The 23,942-nt window shown below is 36.4% G+C and overlaps 1 protein-coding gene across 1 annotated transcript in view; it reads right to left on the reverse strand.

Moving 5' to 3' along the window:
* The window catches only part of LOC120630995 (Down syndrome cell adhesion molecule-like protein Dscam2), a 123,188-nt gene that overhangs the window by 49,396 nt on the left and 49,850 nt on the right, over positions 1–23,942 (reverse strand). The window contains exons 5-7 of the mRNA XM_039900385.1: positions 6,595–6,744; positions 4,668–4,785; positions 3,808–4,018 (exon numbers count right to left, since the gene is read on the reverse strand). Of these exons, the coding sequence (XP_039756319.1) occupies positions 3,808–4,018; positions 4,668–4,785; positions 6,595–6,744 (479 nt within the window). The remainder of the gene's footprint in view (positions 1–3,807; positions 4,019–4,667; positions 4,786–6,594; positions 6,745–23,942) is intronic.

Below are 23,942 nucleotides of genomic sequence, written 5' to 3' on the forward strand. Positions count from 1 at the left end.
AGTTACATTGCTCTTTAACTAAGTGGAATAATAAGATGCGACGATAGCAGGTTAGGAGTTTTTGACCTCCCTAGCGCAGGAGGTCCTGGGTTCGATTCCCGACAGGGGCAATTTTTTTTGAATTTTCTCTGGTCTGGTCTGGTGAGAGGTTTTGGCCGTGGCTGGTTACCACCCTACAGACAAAGATGTGCCGCTAAGCGATTTAGTAATCCGTTGCGATGTCGCCAATTATGGGTATACCATACTCCATAAAAGGTTAGCCCGCTTTAACTGCATCATCATTTACCACCAGGTGAGATTGCAGTCAAGAGCTAGTAAATTTAGTGATGGGTTGACAATGAGGATGACAAAGAGAACCCTCACGTTACTAATTCTTCCATTAATATCTAAGGATCAACGCTGTAGGTACTCTCAATACCGACCGCCGAAGTAAAAATATGACATTATTGGAAATTATATAGACTTTTGTCTTGTCGAATTTCTAATACAAAACCAAAAAAACCGTAATAAAAATTCCTAGCGTATTGGTGACGTAGCAAAGGTCTTTCCCGAGGGAACGGGTGCGGGGAAACGAAGGAAATTGTTAGGCTTGTAACGAAATAAAGGGCACTAGGGATAAACTACGAGTTCTCGTTTTTTCAGTTAGGTCGAAAATAGTCGCAGAGCCAAAGTGGAGTATGGTCTTAAATATATATTAGCTTGATGGTTCAACGGCCGATTGGCGCAGTTTGCAGCGATCCTGCTCTCTGAGCCCCAGGCCGTGGGTTCAATTCCCACTACTGGAAAATGTCTGTGTGATGAGCATGTATATTTTTCAGTGTCTGGGTGTTTATATGTATATTTTAAGTATTTATGTATGTTATTCATAAAAATATTCATCAGTTGTCTTAGTACCCATAACACAAGCTACGCTTACTTTGGGGCTAGATGGCGATGTGTGTACTGTCCTAGTATATTTATTTATTTATTTATTTATTCAAGGTTTAAGAAACTTTCTAGGTGCTGAATGAAATATTTATTTTTATTTATATAAGGAGCATACTCGGGGAGATAAAACTATTTCCTAATAAGCCTCTCAGGGCTACACATTTTTAAATGGATCTGTAGCAGCGGTGTGACAAATGTTTCCGAATTATAGCGACGTAATTCTTATCTTAAGAAGTTCACTCTTCTGAGAGTGCAGTCCGATTTAAGATCGTGTCGCGCGCTGACTCTGAGTATGTATTTTCACAGAACGAGCACTCGTTTACAGTGCAAGGCCATTGAGCTTTGGATATATTTAAGAAAACTGACACACATCACAATAGTTTACTAAACATATATAAGTTTATTATTTTTTATTTTTTTTACTTTTTATTATATTATGTGTTATTTATTTGTGTAATCTAGTTCAAGTATTAGTATGTTGTTATTAGTATGTATTTGTTTTTAATTATGAACAACCCGCCGTCTGTTTTCCTTCTGTTTAGCGATCTCTGCCAGGTTGTCTGGCAGATAATACTAAGCGATAAGGCCGCCTTTTGTACACTGTTTCTGTCTGTGTTTTTTTTAATTCTTCTCCTGTATTTTTGTTTGCAAATATAGACTATAAATAAAATAAATAAATGAGTAACAAAGTATTTAGTGACAGAGCTCGTCCGAGGAAGTACAGTAGTACCAGGCTTGTTTCTGCCGCAAAATAGAATTGTTGCAAAACTGTGATCCGGTCTGGTCTGGTTTCCGGTGTAGCTGGATGTACAGAAGGCTTAAACCATGACCTTCGAAATGTTTCTTTGTTTATATAAAAAAAAATCACATATTCTTTATTCATATAAGCCCATTCATAATTTGAAGGGGACGGTGATAACTACATTCGCTAACTTAAACCTAAAGCTACGAGGGTTCCAAAAGCGCCCCGGTCGAAGAAGAGCCCACAACAAACTTATTCAAGTATTTTATTTTTTGTTATCTCACAGTTCATTAATATTTATGAAGTTACAGCAGTGCATACCCAAGCTTTTTATCGTTTAAATAATCTTTACTTATAATAATCAAAATACTATAATAGGATTTTTCTATAAGCTTTGCATATAAGACACGGCTGTAGATGACTGACTAGCGCAGTGGGCAGCAACCCTGCTTTCTGAGTGGCCGTGGTTTCGATTCCCACAACTGGAAAATTTTTGTGTGATGAATATTATACATTAAAAAATATTCATCAGTCAACATAGTACCCATAACACAAGTACGCTTACTTCGGGCCTAGATAGCGATGTGTGTATTGTTTTAGTATATTTATTTATTTTTATTTATATTACAAAATAATTAATTATTGTACAATAATATACAATTTTCATTGAACTATTACCAATTTTATGTAGCCTAGTCAATTGCACAACGAGTTTATTGGCGACAGAGGTAATGATGTTGTGTTACTATACAACACGCACCAGTGGCGGGCAGTAAGGAAAAAAAATATTATGCACACTGCATACTAGACCTAGATAAACCACTAGACGTCACTAGACAAATATCAACAAATGTTTCTTTTTTTGCAAAGAAGTTTTCTTAAAGAAATTGACTTTGAAGAACTTTTAAAGAATTATTTAGTTTTCCTTCCTTTTAAAACACACAATATGAAAAGGGTAGTTGAACTTGTCATTACATTTTAGCTGTTGTTTGCGATAATAGTAATAATAAATAAACTACGACCATACACACATCGCCATTTAGCCCTGAAGTAAGCATAGCTTGTGTTATGTCTACTAAGATGACTGATAAATATTTTTTTATGAATAATAGATACATAAATACTTATAATATACAGATAAACACCCAACACTAAAAAAATTTATGTTCATCACACCAACATTTACCAGTTGTGGGAATCGAACCCACGGCCTTTGACTCAGAATGCCCACTGCGCCAGTCAGCCATCAAATTACGTGTTTTAAAAATCTCACGGGAATCGAGATATGTATAAAATAAATACCTACTTTATTCACGTAGTATTGACTTTTATGTATCATAAATAGTTTTCTCAGAGCTCCATTAAGTTATATTTTTGCAAATTTCATTAGGAACTCTAATTTAGTTGGAATTATCATACCTATAGCTTTTGTTACGTCGTGGTAATAAAGCTTTCTATTAATAAAAAAGTTTCATAGCCTCTTAAGTACAAACAAACAGCAAATCTTCCTTAAAAATAGTATATAACAATGTCACTCCTGGTATTTGTACGCTTAGTTATTTTCAACGACGCAAAGGATTTTAATCAGCAATAATTAGAGTGATTCCAGAGTAACATTTAGAGATATGTTAACTCTGGAAAGGAGTTGGTGGAGTCACTACAAACAGACTGACTTGACGTTTAAAAAGTGCTTATAAAAGGATCTACTTGAAATAATTTTGATTTTGATTTTGACCGAAGCCCTTTAACACCAGGATATCACCGTTATCCTCTTTCGTAAATAGCTGAAATTCTTAGATTAGGAATTCTAAATTCAATTCCGGTTGTAAATTACTGGTTCGACAGATGTAGGATTTGACCCACATATCTAACCAACGTAGCAAGTTTAGCAGAAGTTTGTTATTAAGATAAAATACGCCGTGTGGTGACGGCAGATCAGAATACAACTGTCACCAACACACCTCCGTATCGTTCGAGGCGATAAAAGGGATATAACAGAGAGCGGGCAGCAGTTTCTGTGCTAATACTACTATCGACTGTGATCACCAACCCGTGAAGTTAGTCTCGTAAACCCGTTAGTCCAGCAGTGGGTAAAGGCTGTGGATGATTAGGATAAAATAGTATAAAAGGTAGGGTACCTGTAACTGCGGATGAACACTGACGACCAGTCGCGTCCGCACCCTGAGCCGGGCGTCTCTGCGCTGCTCGCCGTACTGGTTGTGCGCGCGGCAGGTCCACACCCCGCTGTCGGACAGCTGCGCTCGTCTCACGATCAGCACTTGGTCGGACACCGAGATCCTGATGCTGTTGGAGACGGGGCTGAGCCTCCCGTTGGCGTGGCGGAACCAGCTTGAAATCACACGCAAATATTATAAAGCTGGTGAGCGAATGCTGGCATGAAACTAATGAACGGTGACTATTACAGATTATGCTGATAAGTAAACTAAGGAACTTATTTATTTAATCTATACTAATATTATAAAAAGGTAACGCTTGAGAGTTTGTGATGTTGTAAGGGGTAATCTCTGGATCTACTGAACCGATTTTCTAAATTATTCTAAATTATTTCACCAATAGAAAGCTACGTCACTGTGAACTGCAACTTCACAGTTTATAAATTTAGCAATTTCTTATGTGATAATACACGCTTTTGGCACATTTTTCTAGGCGCCATTCCGGATCCAATGAGCTATCGCACATAATTTTAAGAGCAGTATCTCTATTTTGTACCATTTTCAACTTGTCGACTAGTAGTAATAACTCCAAAATCTGTTCGTCAAACTCTGTAAACCCGAAAGGGAATCCGAAGCTCTATAACACTGCATTAATGAGTAGAAATTAAATTTCCAACACAGTATTTTTGTTTCAATGCGCTAACCCATATACAATGGTCGGGCACGATAAGAAGTGTGAGATGTGGAGAAGGTAAAGAATTAAACATCAAAAACAGTAGATAAGGATCGTTTACATTTTGTCTTATAGTATTTTTTTTTCATACCTATATGCTGGAGGGGGACTTCCAATGGCACAGCAGACGAGCCTGATGTCTCCGCCTTGCGGCACTGTCTCGTCTTCTGATATCGTCAATATCCGCGGAGCCATGCTTCCAGTTTGATCTGCATTCATAAATACATAAATAGATCTGCATTCATACCAATCTCTAAATTATATATTTATGTGTAAAAATACATCATCACCGTCCTCAACCTATATTATTATTATCACAGGTTAGTATAGTTATAACGGGGACGGACAGTGAAGAGAATTTCTTTTAAACAAACCAAATAGGGCCTTTTAATTATTTTTAACGTGATCCGGGAATCTAACGCAGCACTTCGTGATCCATAGTGAGTAAGAATGTGTTTTTGTTCAGATTTTTGTGTTTGTGTTTTTTATGTTCTTTGAATTGTGGAAAAAACATGTTATGTGAAATGCCATTAAATTCATCATTGTTTAATAACTGTCAAAGTGTGTGTCGAATTTATAATAAATTAATAGATAGCTGGTAATAATAGGAACCTCAATTATAAAATGGCAATCAAAATATGTGCCAAAACAAAACGCATAGATATCAAAAATGACTAATTAGACAATTTATCTTTACCTCTTATTAAAACTCCTATCTTTATTTCCTTCCACCCGCCCTTTGGGGCTCGCAAATTTATGAACAAAAAATCGAACTCCGACTGCCCTCGCGCGCGCACTTACTATTCGTGGGAAGCTAGAGCATGGGGCCGTATAAGTTATAAAAATTATATAAATTAATATCGTTTCGCATAACGCCTCATTGTGTATTGTGGTGGTGAAGTTATTGTGTGTAAGTGTAAATAAGTGTTACGCTGGATTCGCGAGGGGTACCGTGAGTTGATTCCGTTTAATCCAGATCCTTCACGTGTTTTCCAAATCATTATACACCTTTCTTTTTCGTCTATCAATACAGTCTACTTTCTATAAAATATTACTGCTCTTAAAACGCTTTAGTCCCCACAAGGGTACAATTATTCGACTACCTCCAAAGTACACGAGGATGTTTTAAACGACTCACACATCATAAAAAACTATAGGTATAAAACTGGAAACATAAGCAGACGACTAACTTTCCTCTACAAACCCGATTTCGCTATTATTTTACATTTTAAAGAGTTAAACTAAAATGCGTGGTTAGTTTCAAACAGTAGGTATGTAGGTTTAGATTTTATCCCGCTTTATACTGCGGATTAAAACTGAGAACATGGTATACGTGTTTTTTTTTTGATATTAAGTAATGTTTAAGGCGTTTCTGAGAATTATTTTTATTTTAAGTTCTTTATTTAAGTCAGTTTCAGAAATTGTATATTTCTAAAGTGTCACAGTTTTTTTCTAGTCTTTAAAGAGCTTTCAATCTTTGCTAGTTAGCACCCTTTCAGAAAAGCCAAATCACCGCATATTATGTGTAATGATTTGCCTACCAGTGGAAACTAATTATAATTACTTAACCAATAGACTTAGACAACCAAATTAACTAGCCTGTGAGATGGTGATAACAAAAAAAACCTTGCTAAGCTGGTTGTGGGCTCTTCTTAGACCAGAGCGCGTTTGGAACTCTAATAGCTTTAGTTTTAAGTTAACGAATGCAATTATCACCATTACTAACATTAGTGTAACATGTTAAACGTATGAACTTCATAAGTGCCTGTTACGAGTATAAGGTCTACGTGAATAAAACATTTTTGAATCAATTGTTTCACTTTAGATGAATCTTTATGACAATAAAACACAAAAAAACTATACAAGAACACATACATAGTACATACTGAATGATGAGTTGTAAAGGTGTTGGTTATCACTGAAAGTTATAATTTGACGTTAAGCTACACATACGCAGGTATACAGTGGATGGTGCAAAAAGTATCCATAAAACACCTTTCTGAAAGAAGCTTACGTACGTGAAACAGCGATCATGGCTGATGGACTCCTTCTCTTCTCTCCAGTCAAAACGTGCTGGGCTTCACAGGAGTAGGAGCTCGCGTCATCAGGTCGGGCTTCCCTGATCACCAGAATGTCACCACGGCTACCGCCTATCATGAAGTGGCCACCTGCGAAAGCAATTTTAATACTTAATACTATTGCATCTACTTAACTCATAGCCCTTGACTGCAATCTCACCCTTTGGTAAGTGATGATGCAGTCTGAGATGGTAGCGGGCTCACCTCACGGGGTAAGGCGGGTATATTTAACCCAAACCCTCAATTGGTTAATACGCAGCAACGCTAAAAAAGCGGGTAACCGGTAACCTGTAACCTGTAAAAAACTCGTGCGCGTTTAAAAAAAACTTAATAATAGGCTTTTTAAAAGTTATAAAAAGCCTACTCTTAAGTATTTATAACTCATTCTAGAGATTTTCTTCATTTAATATCCTCTGCATACCCTGTGCATGCCCTCTATGTACTCCACTACCCTGCCGCAATCTCCCACACGCGACCATAACGTGACCAAAGCGCTCATCACTTGAATAGGGAGGTCGACAAAATCTCATCGACATCTTTGTTGAAAAAAGACGAATAAACAATATGGAGTTTAGGTTTCTTCGTTTCAAAGCAAGTTGAACGAACTCCGACTCTTAATTGATAGGAAAATTATGATTCCTGGGATATATGTTATGATTTACATACATATCTTTAGAATGCTTCAAACATAGCTCTCTACGTACGTCTTAAAACGACACTAAATAATTGGAAGTAAAAGCAAAAAAGATTTATATTTCCTCTTTTCTTGTGTATCATAGAGTACATTTTCATGGAGGTGAATTTATTTTTTATATTAGTATGTAAGCTACTGCTTAGTACATTCTTATAATATATACACACTAGCAACGTAGATCTGTTGAAATTTAAAAACCCAAGTTACCGTCAAAAGTGTTAAATACAAAATTTGCAATCAAAAAATATACAACAGGGAAATACAAACCCGGAGCGACATTAATTTTAATTTGAACTCTCTTGTTAAACTCATTTAAAATTCCATTTATTATAATTGCTTCTGCCGAACTTCGTTACAATTTATATGACAAAAAACTAGTTGAATTTCGGAGAGTACTCGAAAAAGCAATAGGAATGAAAATGATTTAGGTGATAACAGAAGGACCCTTCAGTGGAGACAGAGTGACAATAGTATCAGGGCATCCATCGGTGACAATGGAGTGAGTGAGACAAAAGATCGTTATCTCCTTGGGTTAGAAAGTGACGGAGTGTGAGGACAGTTGCCGCGCATTTAGAATTCATTGAAAAAGTCGAAGCTGAAAGTTATCTGATCGTAAACGGCTGCGGGCCCGCGGACAGTCGAGCGCTAAAGTGCTATGTTATTATAGTTTCTTTGAACAAGACTTTTGCCCCAATCGTTCATTCTACGAGCGTGTCAAACACACGCGAGTATTACAAGACAATTGTTTGACCGTTGAACGTACGATGCATAAGTAAAAATTGCGTCTGTATCACGTTCGCAGCGCGTCAGACTGGCGTCGAAATGTCGTTTACTTTAAATACTTAAAAGGTAATATTTTAAGGGAAATCTGATATTGTCCGACCTGTTGAGCACTTAGGATTAAAATGCAACAAAACAGCTCTGAAACCTAGTATTCAGAAAAGTGAAAGACCTATATACCTTGTACATTCACTTTGCTGTGTTTAATTAAATATACAATAGAACTCTGTGGAAAGAGAGATTTTACTACCATATTAAGAAAAACCCACTTGACACAACCAATAACTAAATCGAAGTTACGAGGAGTTTACTTCAGAGAGTCATATAAAACCACTATCATTATGAGAGTGTGCACATGCATTTCGTACTGCTCGGTAAAGACCTAAAACAGAGATACAATACCTATATGTGTTAATTTTTTCGTAAATAATTTATGTACCAAGCATGATGTTAAGATGTTAAGTGGAAAACCATCACCTATAAACAGAGCAACACTTCGCAGGGTATACAAGGAACACATCCTGCAAACTGTTGCCCAATGTTCATTAACCTGTGGCTTAGATGTCAAGTCCCTGTAATCACCACGCCCTTTAGACCGGATTGCAACAATGCTGATTAGCAGCAGAAATATGCATGGTGGTACGTCCCCGGACGAGCTCTGTCACAAAAAGCTTTACTACTACTCAAAAATACATACAAATGAGACGCAAAATGAATTGGCGAGCTTATTATTTTATTTATTAAAGCCCAAACAGTTTACTTAATACTTAAAATTAGTACAAAGAAAATAACACACACACAAATAAAGTAGCCGCTAAAAATCATACGAATATATTCAAATTTGACAGCAAACTTATAACTTTATTATGAAACTATTCAATATTAGAAAAAAAAAACACAAAGTGGATATATGAAATCATATGTAGTACCTTCTCGTACAACAATTAAAAGTTAAAATCTATATATATAAAAGAAAGTCGTGTTAGTTACACTATTTATAACTCAAGAACGGCTGTATCGATATGGCTGAAAATTGGTGGGTGGGTAGCTTAGAACCAGGAGACGGACATAGGATACTGTTTATCCCGTTCGACAGCGTTCCCGTGTGAGTTGACATAAAAAGTCAGTTACACCATTTATAACTCAAGATGGGCTAAACAAATTTTTATGATATTTGATTTTTTGGAGTCCTCTTAGACCGGAATAGGATAATAAGTATTAAAATAATAACATTCATAAAAAAAAAAATATGCGCGGTACGAAGTTCGGCGGGACAGCTAGTTTAGAATAAAGAAGAGAGCTTAGGAAAAAAAAATAACTTTGATTAATCGTTAATGGTATAATCAGGCTACGATGATTATGGATATGATGGATTCACGTAGTTATTACGTAGCAATTCATTGATAAGATTTAAGGGCCAACGTTGGTCAGCCATCTATGGACTAGTCTTAAATCAGCGCGATTGAATTATTTAACGTGTCTCAACTACGCCAAACTAATCTTCAACTACCTTACTTGTTATTCATACTAATATTATGGATGAAAAAAACGGATCCTGATGAAACCATATGATTACAAAGTTATATGTGGCACAATGAAAAGCTTATCTATATAGCAAATCTTTTCTTTACCCTTATTTGTTAGATAATTTTTACCATGAAACGAACCCGACAAATTTTCCAGCGGGATTTAATAAAATTACCTTTGTTACAACTAAATCGAAACTGATGAAATTTAGCATAGTGATAGCTTACACCCTAAAGACTGATATAGCATACTTTTTACTATAAAATAAAAATGTGTGTGTGTAATAGTGTACACACGTAAGAAGTGAAACTTCTTTATAACATCTTCTTTATTTCATTATTACAATTAATTCATATTTTCTAGGTTACAGTCGTAATAATTAATAATTGCTCGTTTTAATAAAATTATTTACTGATACTGAATGGGTTAATATGATCATCACAGCAACCCATTACCGGCCCACTACGGAGCACGGGTCTGCGCCACGCTGGCCCAGTGCCGAATTTTGGACTCCATACACCTTTGAGAACATTATGTTGAACTCTCACGATGTTTCCTTCACCGGTGAAGCAAGTGATATTTTAATTACTTAAAACGCACTTGCCTTAGAAAAATTAGAGGTGCGTGCTGGGATTAGAACTCAGCTCCCCAAAAGTGGAGTCGAGTTCTTACGCAATGCTCTAAAAACTTCCACTAAAAATTACCGCTTTAAATTATTTACAATCAAAAAGTAAAAAAAAAACCCTTAATCACACCCACGTGTTGAATGTATTGGGAAAAAATATGGCGCGTAACGAAAAATGTGACTCAAAAATGAAGATGGCGCGTAACAGATAAAAATGGCGCGTAACGGAAAAATGTGACGCGTAACTGAAAAATGTGACAATAATTCTTTTTCCAACGCCGATAAAGAAGTTTCACTTCGAAAATAATTGCGGGATTCTAGTTATTTTATAATATGGCCGATGTTTTGTGAATACTCTTTATATTGGAAACACTTTTCTTCGCGATTTGCATCTTGAGAAAGTCCGTTAGAGTAAAACGGCGCGACTCTATAAATGTGTAAGTGCACTCGATCCGAGTTGTCTCCTAATTTCAAAGTCATGAGGATTCTGCTCAACACCTACAGCTATCATTCGTTATTCTATGCATTTAACTATCTTTACGACTTCTATGCAAAAACTCATAAAGTTTTACGGTGAATGACAAAATCCATACTACTGTTTGTTTATATTGATCTTTGGCTTGAAAAGATTACTGACCCGATCGAAATGTTAGCACATAACATATCATCGTCATCATCATCATATCCACTTGTTACCGGCTCACAGAGCACGGGTCTCCTCCCACAATGAGAGTGTTTAAGGCCGTAGTCCACCACTCTGGCTCAGTGCGGATTGGTGGATTCCTAACCTTTGAGAACATTATGGAAAGCTCTCTGGCCTGTAGGTTTCCCTTACATTGTTTTCCTTCAACGTTGAAGCAAGTGATATTTTACTAGAAAGTTAAGAGTGAAAGTTAGAGGTGCGTGCTGGGATTTTAACTCAGCCCCCCGAAAGTGAAGTCGAAGTCCTACTCACTGGGCTATTAGCGCTTCACATAATAATAGCTTACATAATATATTGCTTGTATTTTTAACTCGAAAAAGCAGCAGGATAAAGTGGATTAATGTACAAATATACAGAATTAAGAACTGTGAACACGACTATTATTGAAATATCAAAAACCACTCCATTTAAGGATGGTTTCTCGAATAAACGGTTACTCACTTCATACCTACCTATACCTATAATGGCAGAATGAGGATTCTGTATGTTCTTGATTCAACGTACAAATAATGTTATTCCACAAACAACCATCGACTATATAAATAGCATGTATATACTAACGTTTTTATTGTATGTCAAAGTATTTAAATACGTAAGTGTTGTTATTATATGTATTAGTTTATTTTTATATTTATTAATTATATTATACACTTTTGATATATTTGGGTACACTAGTTTATGCATTAGTACCTATGTAGTTATTTGCATGTATGTTTTTTAAAAATTTATACCATTAGCAGTTTCTCCTCTTCTTTTTTCCCTAATTCAAAGGTTGCCTGGCAGAGATCGCTATTAAGCGATAAGGCCGCCTCTTGTATTCCACTTCTTTCTCCATGTTTCTGTTCCTATTATATTTTTGTATATTTTAATGTTGTGGTATACAAATAAAGAGTTTAATAATGATAATAACAACCGTCATCATAATCCTCAGCCTATGAATGCCCAACTGCTGAGCACGCCTTCTCTCTCGCAGCAGACAGATTAAGAGCTTAGCATCCACGCCGCTCTAACGCTTTGGGGCATGCATAGGCTTTGCCGATTATTAAAACACACTAGTGATATTATGAAGCGGTCATTGCCCAGTGGGCTTCGGTATTGAAGACCGAGTTCGAACCCCGGTACGCAAAACTGACTTTTCCGAGCTATGTACGTTTTTAATTTAAGCAATTTAATTCTCACTTGCTTTCAACGGTGAAACTTGCATGCCTGAGAGTTCTCCTTAATGTTCTCAACGGCGTAAGAAGTCTACTTATCCCCACTTGGCCATCGTGGTAGGAAGACTACGACCTTAACCCATTCTGAGAGGACCCCTATGTCTTTTAGTTGCCCGGTAATGTGTTGATGATTGTAAGTTATAATATCCCAGGGCTAATATCTTAACTTGCTTTTTAAGGCACGAGTGGTAGACAGTGCCAATATCGAAACACCGGGCTGTGACTGAGAATTCCTCGACAGAAAATACAGGTTTTGGGCTGAGCCGAACAAAGCCGGGACCTCATACCTTGTGATCAGTAGTTGAAGCATCTATCATAAATGGTTTCAATAATAGAATAGGTACATTTACTCCAACGAACATCGTGATTATTTATTTAGCGACAGAAGCCTTCAACATTTTTATAAAAGCAAAAGCATGTCAGCGCAATATGAATAAGTACAAATAAAAATATATATTTGAAACAAGCAACAACATAAATACGATACGAAAATGTGGATAGCGTTCGAAATTGCTTTTCAATTTAATTAGAAAAAGTAATTTCTACCGTTCCGTCTAAAAAGCTTTCTTAATTATACGTTTCGAATAAAGGAATTATTCTTTTATGTTTTTTTCCGCCAAGCACTTGGTTTTTTTACTCTAATTGATTCGTATCTGTAGTATCTATCCGTTCAAAGGAAAGCGATACACAACTGTAATTAAAGGCAAATAAAAATAAAATTACTTTGTACCAGATTATAATCGTGGCTTCGTGTGTTTCTTGAGAGGATGTCTTGTCAAGTCGTAGGTAGTGATCCTTGCTTAAGCCACCTACGCATCAAAAGTGCCACCTATGGGCCTACTTGAATAAATATATTTTTGACTTTGACTTTGACTTATTGTGGACGCTCTAAGATTAGGCACAATAGTAGGGGGAAGGTGTGTTTTCAACTTCACTACCTTTTTAACAGACTTTCGCAGAGTGAGTCAGTGATAGCTATGATGTAATTTACACTTCAAGTAATCCGTTTGCTTATTTTATACCTTTGCGATTGTTATTAAGTAGGCATACTTACGTAGCTTCGCAACATATTAATAATAATAAAGTCTTTGTGAGATAAATATTACCCTTTACAAACAAAAAACTGATATTAACAATTGACTTACCAGAAACGGACATAAATTAGTGATATACATTTAAAAAATGTTAGAAAAAACACATCAAATACAGCGAGGTTACTATACATTTGATGAATTCTATAATGACAACGTAGATTGGAAGCAGCCAGCCTCGCTCTCATCTCCCGCAAGATAGAAAAATTATTGTAAATGTTGATATCGGAAAAGAGCAACTACTGAGTTTCTTGCCGGTTCTTCTCGGTAGAACCTGCTTTCCGAACCGGTGGTAGAGTCACTACAAACATAGATACTTGACTGTTCAAAAGTGCTTATAAAGTAGGCTTACTTGAAATAATAATAATAATAAATATACTACGACAATACACCCATCGCCATCTAGCCCCAAAGTAAGCGTAGCTTCTGTTATGGGTACTAAGATAGCTGTTAAATATATTTATGAATATAATACATAAATATTTATAATATACATATAAACACCCAGACACTAATAACATCATCATCATCACCATCATGCTCATCACACAAACATTTTCCAGTAGTGGGAATCGAACCCACGGCCTTGGACTCAGTAGGGTCGCTGCAAACTGCGCCAATCGGCCGTCAACAAATAAATAAATTTTGAATTTTGATTCCTCACACCAACGAGAATTTGTAACTTACGTAGGTAGTAAATTTTTCTTTGATCTACCCAATTGAATGACAGATTGATTTAAGTACTGCCATTCTTGACCTGCTCTTCCCTGTCGATAAAGATAGCTCTATGGAGGGTAGAGGTAAGGAGAGTCATCTGTGTATATGAAAAAGTATCGTCAAAATGTATTAAATTAGGATGGCGCCACATTTGCATCAGGGTAACTCTTAAAAGAAGCGCCAAATATAAATATTGTTAGAGTAGGCTTGAAAAATAAACAAGGAAGTATGGAGATACAAGGAAGTAAGGTTATATTTACCACAATATTTTGTACAACGTAAGTTGTTGAAATTCTCAATAATTAACTACTTTAGTCGATAATGACATTAAATTTTTTAACTCGGCATACTTCAATTCATCTACGATTGCTACATTCATACCATACCTTGTGCATCCACCAGCGCCATTGTGGAGGATTTTTGAACTGTTATTTAGCGCAACAACTGGACACTTGTTCAACTTTTCTCCCATATAAGATGACTCTCCTTACCTCTACCCTCCATAGATAGCTCTAATAAATTCAATCTGACATCTTAAGATTTTGGATCAGATTGATTGTTAACTTCGGGAGCTTGGGGTTAGCAAGGGCAAATACGAATCATGTAATATCAAAACGCAATATATCCAATATCATCATCATTATTATATCAACCCATGACCGGCCCACTACAGATAACGGGTTTCCCAAAATGTGTACCCAGTGCGGATTGGTGGATTCCACACACCTTTGAAAATATTATGGAAAGTGCATGCAGGTTTCCTCACGATGTTTTCCTTCACCGTTGAAGCAAAGGATATTTGAATTGCTTAAAACGCACATAACATAGGAAAGTTAAAGATGCATGCTGGAATTCGAACTCGGCCACCCGAAAATGGAGGAGAACCCACTAGGCTATCAGTGATCTATCCATAACGTGATTAACAATACAAAAGTGGGCCTATTAGTTTGTTTGGTACCTATGTTAAGCTTCTAGCAAAACTCGGCACCAAGATAGATGCCAACCTGTTACCTATGCACGGCTTCGTCAAACCGAATTTTATAAGATGAAGGTTGCATCCTGGACAAAGAAATAGGATACAAGATGTATCCTATGTCTTTGTATCCAGGAAAACAGACGGTTCCTGCGGGAAACAGAAAAAAACCCGGCAACAGCCGTATGTATACGTGAATCTTGTATTGTGTAAAGTAATTAAAAATAATCAATTAGCCATGTGCGCTGGTTGTTAGACTTCCTCGCAGTGCAGCCGGCGTAAAACAAACAATGCGACCCTGACTGACAGCGCGGAAGAGTATAATGAGGTTAGCTGTTGACACGAGCGGCGCTGTTGTTCCGAGCTGCTGGCGATCAGCAATAAACAATTATACCGTTAGCGATAGAGGTTTTGTGTTTTTTTCATACACTGTCAAGTTGTAAACTAGATGGCGCCACTTGTTTGTTAACTCGCGCTAACGACTTGTTATCCGAGAATAATAATATATCCAATAATAATATTACTCAAGCTAAAGTAAACCAATAAAAAAAAGACTGTTGTGCAGCGTATTGTTGTGGTGACTGAATACGTTTCTTGATAATAAACGAAATCTCTAGAAGCCTGAATATTAATAATTTCTTCATGAATTTTTCATACTAATTACTTGAAACCTCTGCACCTATCTTATCGAATAGTTATTTTTTATTCCGAAAAAGCAACAATGGAAAATTCCCACTAGGGTAAAATACAAACTTAATAATAAAACTGATCGTCATAATCTTTGCGCACTTTTTAGCTCCGGTAAAGTGCTTGCCAGATTATTTTCTGAAACCGAATCAAAAGCTGATGAAATCGCTCGCAACAACTTAAGTAGCTAAACATAAAGTCGTTTTAAATCAAAAATGTTTAACTGTACCACAAATACTTTGCTAGGAATTGTGTCAAATTATTACTCCCATGTTAACCATCCTGCTTTCATAAGTGAACAAACGCCTTTCACTCTAGTCTAGTCTTGTTTATCTTGCAGAAGAAGTTTTGCTGCAAGATAAACTTGATGCTTTATCACCGTTATAAGTTCAAGAAATTATTACAATTAAGAGCAAGAGAAGAGAAGACAGAAATAGAACATAGAAAATAACGTGGAAGTAACAATAATTCACTCAAAGGTGGAATTCTTCATATTTAAAGACTACGTTATATGTGTCACAGAATTTCGTACGTGCTCGTTACAATGTTTTTTAAATAAAAGCTTCAGATTTAAGTATCCACGTTTTTCTTCAAAATTTAGTCGGGATACCGCTCATGTCATGGATATATTTGGTTTTAGTCTAAGATCTAGGGTATTCTGTCTCGTTACGTGGTGGCTAGGGCATAGAGACTCCTCATAGGCAATCCAGTAGCACTCACCGTAGCACATCCTCATCTGGGGCTTCAGATGTCCTTAAATGCCCTTAGAAGCACTAATAAATGTGTGCTCTTCCTAACAAAAAGGCGATAAGAAGTATCTCCGAGAAACTGTACCTAAAGTTTAATTTCTTCCTTGTATCGTATTAATATAATGTATGCTGGAGTTTACGGCGCCGATACATTTGCATATAAGCGTCCAGAGGAGTAACTCGCATTTATTACATCGACATTTAGCCGTAAGTCCAGAACCACACTGAGTTTTAATCCAGTTACACAGAAGCAAAAAATTATTGTTGAAAGTCGGGTTAAGATATTAATGGAGTGTCAAGGACCAAGGGACAAGGAGAGAGCTTCGATTTTATTAAATGTTGATAATTAAACTTGTATGATGATTTGACTTTGATCCTAGGCTGGATCCATGAGACATTATTTTAACGATATTGATCAAAGTTTAATCTTATGAATGAAATAGCTATTTAATTTAATTTGTTTATGTGTTTTGTACATGATTCAAATAAAATACTTAGACTTTTAAACCTCTAAGAATAATAAAAAAAATGCGTGCATGCAATGCGTTAACTATAAAATTGGTGAGGAATGTGTAGTGTAAAGTTGGCTATGTAAAAACAGTTTGTATTTGACTAAATTGTATTGCAACAGGATTCAGTGTATTCCAAGCCTTAACCTTTATGGTTGTTGGCTGAACACTCGCGCTATAAGGGGTCTATAAAACACATTTAGATACCCTAAAATAAGAGTTATTCTAAGTACTAAGTAAACATCGGTTGGCGAGTTCACTCCGCTAAATAAATAAATGCTAATTCTATGCCCTGCCGGTGTTGACTGTTGCCAGTTAGCGGTCTGTTGTCGAGGACTTTGTGTTTAATAAGTTGCTTATAGCTGTTGTACAGTTATAGCTACAGCAAAAGCTGATGGTATTAGCATGATAACAAGTAAAGTACTTCCTTGAACTTGTCTTGGTATACGTGGTGAAAACCCTTTATAGCTAAATGGTTTAAAAGGTGCACTAAAGTGAAAGGTTGTAATTTCAAATCCAATGTATGTATTTTTAGAGTAATTTTTTTATAAACGACTTTGAAGAGTGTGATGATAATTATTTAGTTAACGTTTGGACCAGTAACTATTAAATATATTTAAGTGAGAAATGTTTTTGGGAGATTCAATTGCATCCTAATCTTGAAGTCAACGGTTACCACTTTTTTATTTCTGTTCAATTAAATGAAATGACGTTGCTCAAGCAACTAGTTCTAAAGAGCGCGGGCGACAGCTAGTCAACAATATATTTCCATCGTTATATTTGCAGCTAACCGTTGTTAGAGCGGGTCTAATCTTTAAGTCTCCCTATTCTATGAGAGACTATGCTTAATCTCACCTGTGGGATAATTTGCTGAGGATAATATCTACGACGGTTCTAAAATTGACTGCGCTTAGTTAAAGACACTGTAAAATATAGGGTACGTTATTACATACCCTTGGTTAAATAATCTTGTCTTGTTGAAGTTTGCTCCAAACAATTTTATAATGAACCCGCTGCGACCTGACATTAGTTTCCGGCGCGTCACGTCGCCTTGATAATGTGGCCCTCGAACGCGATATTATAACACCGCGTCATGTAACGCGATATGTTACAAGTATATGGGGCGATATGATATTATAATTAATAAACGATATCTTATGACAATAGGTATGTCTCATGTGGTTCCAAGTTGTAAGTAACTTTACATTCCGTATCAGGCATATGACACTTCCTTCCATTTACCCATCGTGATATTATAAATCTGTTTGCCTGTTAACTATGTTGATGCTATGCATCAATTTTGATGCAATTTCTGCATTTTTTCATCATCATCATCATATCAACCCATTACGGGCCCCGTAAAGGGCACAGGTCTCCTCCCACATTGAGAAGGGGTTAAGGCCGTAGTCCACCACGCTGGCCCAGTGCGGATTGGTAGACAGATTTTCGTGGTTATATTTTGGAATTTGTCGATATTTCGACCCAGTGGTATAGGGGGCCGACAAATCCCATCGGGCGGGGGGGGGGGGGGGTAATGGGTTGATGATTATGATGATGAAATTGGTAAAAGAGGTAATAGTTGCAAAATTTCATCAAAATGTTGATCTTTAAAGATTAAAACTTTAAAGAAATCAAATAACTAACGTAAGATTGTTTGCTTTTGACACGTCCACTTAGATAATTTCAATTTCTCCCTAAGCCATTCAGCTATTGAGCATCGAAATTTTAAATCAATAAGATAAGTCTATCTAAATAGGTGCTAATGAATTCCAAAGCACGCTCTCATCATTTTAATCCGACCAGGCGAATATTCTCCAACTTTCGCCGCTCTAAGCCGGCGCCAAAAATTACAGCGCCCGGGTATTACGCACGGATAATCTGCATAAACGACAGCGAATCTGACAACACGGCGCCGAGCAAAAGAGCCTCTAGATGTTCCCAACTCACGTGGATTTTAGTTATTAATCGTTTTACGGTAAGGAATAATTATCATCGTCATCAAATCAACTGATGGACGACCAATTTTAGATCTTTAGTCACCTACTAAGGAGATGGAATGCCCATAAATTTATCATTTTCAACTATATTAAATATATATTCAGAATACGTGATAGTACCTTCTGCATGAAGGTATAGTTTTCTTATAGTATACAAGATGTAAAAGAATTCTGACATTATTTCAACAAGCTTTTAATGCTGGCTTCAATATTAGGCCTTACCGAGCCCATTGTTTGTGATTGACTTACGCGTAGGTTATATTTTTGTATTGAAACTGAAGTTATATTCGTATGACGAACTTCGGTTAAATCGATGTATTGCCCCAAGCATGATATATATACTGGTGATTGTATACATACTGGTGATGGAATATCTTAGGCACGTAATACTTTTAATTGAAATTCAATGCATTGCCACATCTAGACATTTAGTGAGGCGTTTTCTGTGGTAAAAGCCCCGACTACATCAAAGGCGACATAAAACTTGCATTAGCGCTTTACTTATATATAAACTTTTAATTCCTCGTGGCGGTATTTAGAAAGGCTTGTTGTCTGTTACGTTTGAAAGTAAATGCTTAACAAGTTCATAGACATGACAACTCCCACTAAACTAAATAAATCTTTTTTTTTTTGAAATTATACTACTTTAGCGGCGTTAGGAAAAAATTATACGAAGTGAAATTATACGATGCACGATATAACGAATGAGTGCGCACACACTTACACAATTTTAACAGGATGAAGGTAGTTGCGAAACCGAGTGAGAGGGGAATACATCGTCCGCCAGCTCACTTTTTACACCGTCAAAAATAACGGCACCCTGAAGTTAGCTATTAGGTTTGGCAGTGTACATTTTCAATTGTCAAAGTCTGCGCGCTAATTCCGGTGATTTAATTGGTTCAATTGTACAAAAATCCAACGTGGTGATTCAATAATAATAACTAGATAATGTTGTAGTAAAACTTTCAATGTTTTAAAAGCCTTTTTCCTATGGTTAGTGTCTTCCTCTCTACAAACGTAGAATAAAACTAGATAAAATTTTTGAAATGATTTTATCTTGTTACGTCAAAGAAGAATAACTTCTTATAAAAAAAAAGTGTGATAAACGTTCGTATGTACACGCGGTACATAATAACACACGCGATTTTTTTTTTCATCTAATTTTTTATTCCACTACATGTTAGCCATTGATTGCAATCTCGCTTGGTAAAAAGTCAAAATACCGTCTAAGATAGTAGCGGGCTAACCTGTTATGCGTATGGCTGTAATATTAAACCAGGTAGCATCATACCAGAACACTAACTAGTCACAGCCGAAGCCTCAACTTTTCTATGGAGAGAAATTCTGATATTAAAAAATTGTGATTAATATTTATATGTTTTAATCTTGATACGGAATCCTCTTCTTCAATCCTCAAATCTTGATTTTATTTTGGCGTGACCGGCCCACTAGGGGTGAAGGCTTTAGTCTACAACGCTGCCCCGTGCGGTTTGGTGGACTCCACACCCCTTTGAGAACATAATGAAGAACTCTCAGGAAAGCAAGTTTTCTACCAATAGTACAAAATCTTTATTTGCATAAATGGATCTGCGACTAGGTAAATTTCCGGTTCAACACTCATAGCTCTGGCAGGCAAGTAGACCCCCGCAAATTACCAAATGGAATCACAACATTGAAATGCTTATGCAATTGTGTCGTTAATAGGATATAAGATGACAATATAATAATAAGATAAGAAAACCGTACAAGCGTATATAATCCTTCATCCACCTCCCCCCTCGCTCTCCCTTTACCCCAACGTTTGCGTTCTTAATCCATCGTCGAGAGGTCCTCGGTTTTCTAAGAATAGACAAACCAACTATTATCTATTGTAGCTTGAGAGCTAGTAGAAAATTATGTTTTCTTCTTTAAACGTGAAAGTTAGTAATCTGGTTTGCGACACTGTCACAGCAATTTACGTTATAGCCCTTAAGTGTCAGCTAAATATCAATTGATTCAGACAGAGTCAGTTTCAAATAGGCAATTCTACATAGGCTTCGGCAAGGAATAATAGCGTTTACCTTTTCCGCGACGTCCGACAGATACTAGAAAAAACCATAAGAGATATGATACCTAAATAATTTTTAAAAATTTGACTGTAACAATATTAATATTAGAAGTAAAAATAAACTTGTAGTGTTGGATCAAGGGTCGGATACAGAAGGTAGTAGTCCTTGAAACGGCGCGTATTGTGAGGAGGTTTCTCACTCTGGAGCCCTGACCACCGGTTGCTTGGGAATAATAAAATAATAAATTAATAACTTGCATTCAAAAGCCCCGCAAGCGGAGGGTGGAAGTTTTTTTTTTTTTTAAATTTTTAATAGTGTTTTTTAATTTATTCTTAAGCATTGTTCATAATTTTAAAAAAAAAAGAAAAATAATAAATGATAGAGTACATAACTTGTAGTGAAGTTTACTACGCTGAATAAAATTAGTAATTTATTTAAGGGTAATTGTATATCTTTTTATAGCAAATTACCAGATGAAATCCTTGAGATGTCTCTCAATTAATTCAAAATTTATATAAACTGTAAGCTTATAGCAAAATCCTATTTTAATATCAAGGATTACATGTATGATAAAAGGCTTGGGTATGAATTGCTCTAACTTCATAGTTCAACATTAACTAGAGTGTAAGATAGTGATAACAAAACAAAAACCTGGCTAAGTTTGTTGTGGACTCTTCTTAGACCAGGACACGTTTGGAACCCTCTTTGCTCGAGTTTTAAGTTAACGAATGCAGTTATCACCATCACTAACATTAATGTAACATGTTAAATTAATGAACGCTTCATAAGTGCCTGTAATAAGGTCTTCATGAATAAAACCGTTTTGAATTTGATTTAGAATTTGAATAATTTTAATTAAAGTGTATTTACCTGCAATTGGAGGTAATATCAAGATAAATTAAAAATGCATGCAAAATTTCGGAATCCACATATTTCGAACCTGCTACTCTTTGACAATCGCGGTCTGAGCGTTTCACCAACTAAGCTACGGTTCTCATACCAACCATCCCGTTGTACCAGTCTTAAAGCGACAATCGACTGTAAAACTGATAAAGCGCTCAGACGTCGTACACCTATTTATACAATAATGCGCGATTTCATTTGGAATATGCAAAGTTTAATTAATGAAAAAGAAGTACAAAAAGCCTAAATTAATAACATCGACAACATTGCTAGTACTATTTGTTACCATCGCTGTGAAATATATACAGACCAGCTCCACCAGCTCCCGGCCTATTATTCTCCCGAGCCTACCCCGATTACAAATTCAACGTCCTCTCCAATTACGCCTCCATTGTCGCTAATCCTGCGAGAGAAGCATTCTAATATTTTAAGCGTTGAGAGAGCGTGAGGGACTTGGTGGTGCCTCAACGTTTACATAGCGGTTAAATAATAAAATCAGACTATTTACTGTCAAGTTAGTAGTACAACTTTTTGTGACAGAGCTCGTCCAGGGAAGTACTACAACCATGTTTATTTCTGCAGTCAAGAAGCAATGTTGCAATGCTGTGTTCCGCAGGGTGATTACGTATCTCGCGACAGGCTTGCGACAGGCGTAAATCTTGCAATCACTGCTATCAAACGTCACTTTTCCATTCAATAAATAAACAAAAGTGACATTTGACAGCAGTGATTGCTAGATTTACGCCTGTCGCAAGCCTGTCGCGAGATACGTAATCACTGTGTGTACTAACAAGTATAGCGTTAGCGTTCGAAGTTATACAGCTTTAGGGTAACAAGATAACAATCTTTTCAAAATTTTTATCTCACGCCTTATTCTACGTTTGTAGAGAAAACGACACTAACTATAGAAATTTACTACATTGAAAGTTTTATTATAACGAATTATGTAGTTATCTCATTAAGTTCCATTGAACATAAATGAGAGAATTGACAATTGAAAGTGTACACTGTCAAACCTTATAGCTAACTTCGGGGTGCCGGTTTTTTTGTTTCGCAACTACCTACAAGCTGTTAAAATCATGTAACCATGTGCGCGCGCATTTTGTTTTGTTTTGTATAATTTCACGCTATGATGTTGTCGCCTTACGCCGCTGTATAGGAAATGTACACAAAATACGTAATTCTGAAAAAGATGCCGGTTTTAACTAATTTTTCAACACAAACTATAGGGCACACAAAGGCGAAAGAAGAACAGACTTCGCTAATCTGTATATATATATATCTCTATTTATGCTAATAATAAAGCTGAATATTGTACCCATTCTACTCTCTACTAAAAATAATGCCACGACCCTTAGGAGCCAAGCTCACGAGGTGATAGCGCGGGGGACGATGCGACGTGGTATGTCGCTGTATATTGCGTAGAATAACGGATGAATATTTGTAAGGGAAAAAAATGCTAATAAAACGAAGCCGCGGTGAACTGTTCCAATTTCAATTGAAAAATAAAGCTTAGAAATTGACTTTCATCGGTTAGATATCTTTAAGAAATAGTTGCAAATATAATGCACCGATTAACAATTAATTGGATGTTGTCCATCTGTTGAAGTACCAAGTAGGTACTTCCCTACTTTTTAAAACCCCAAAAAGCTGGCTCAAAAGCATTCGTCGACTAAATCCGTATATTATAATTGAATCACTCCCTCAAAATTAATAATACGCCACCAAATTTCAATTCCAATATCGGAATCAATAGCAAACAGAATTGAGAGATCAGATCCTGCCGTCGCATCATTCGCATTCCAAATGGAAAATGTAATCGAAATTTCTCGTCCAATCGAGGAAATTATATCTCATAAAGAACTTGGACGCTCTTGTTTCTGTCGCGGACAGACGCTTTGTAGGAAAAATTCTTAATTTTCACCCTCGCGAAAAGGCAATAATCGAGCGGCCAAGTCGAGGGAGAAATTAATTTAGATTTTATAAAGAGCCGGGCGGAAGACCGCTGGCATCTTTCCAGACGTTGGCTTGATATTGAAACCGGTGTTTGAGTTCCGAAGTTATCGCCAGG

This window comes from Pararge aegeria, chromosome 2 (assembly GCF_905163445.1).
Source record: "Pararge aegeria chromosome 2, ilParAegt1.1, whole genome shotgun sequence".
Lineage (NCBI taxonomy): Eukaryota > Metazoa > Arthropoda > Insecta > Lepidoptera > Nymphalidae > Pararge > Pararge aegeria.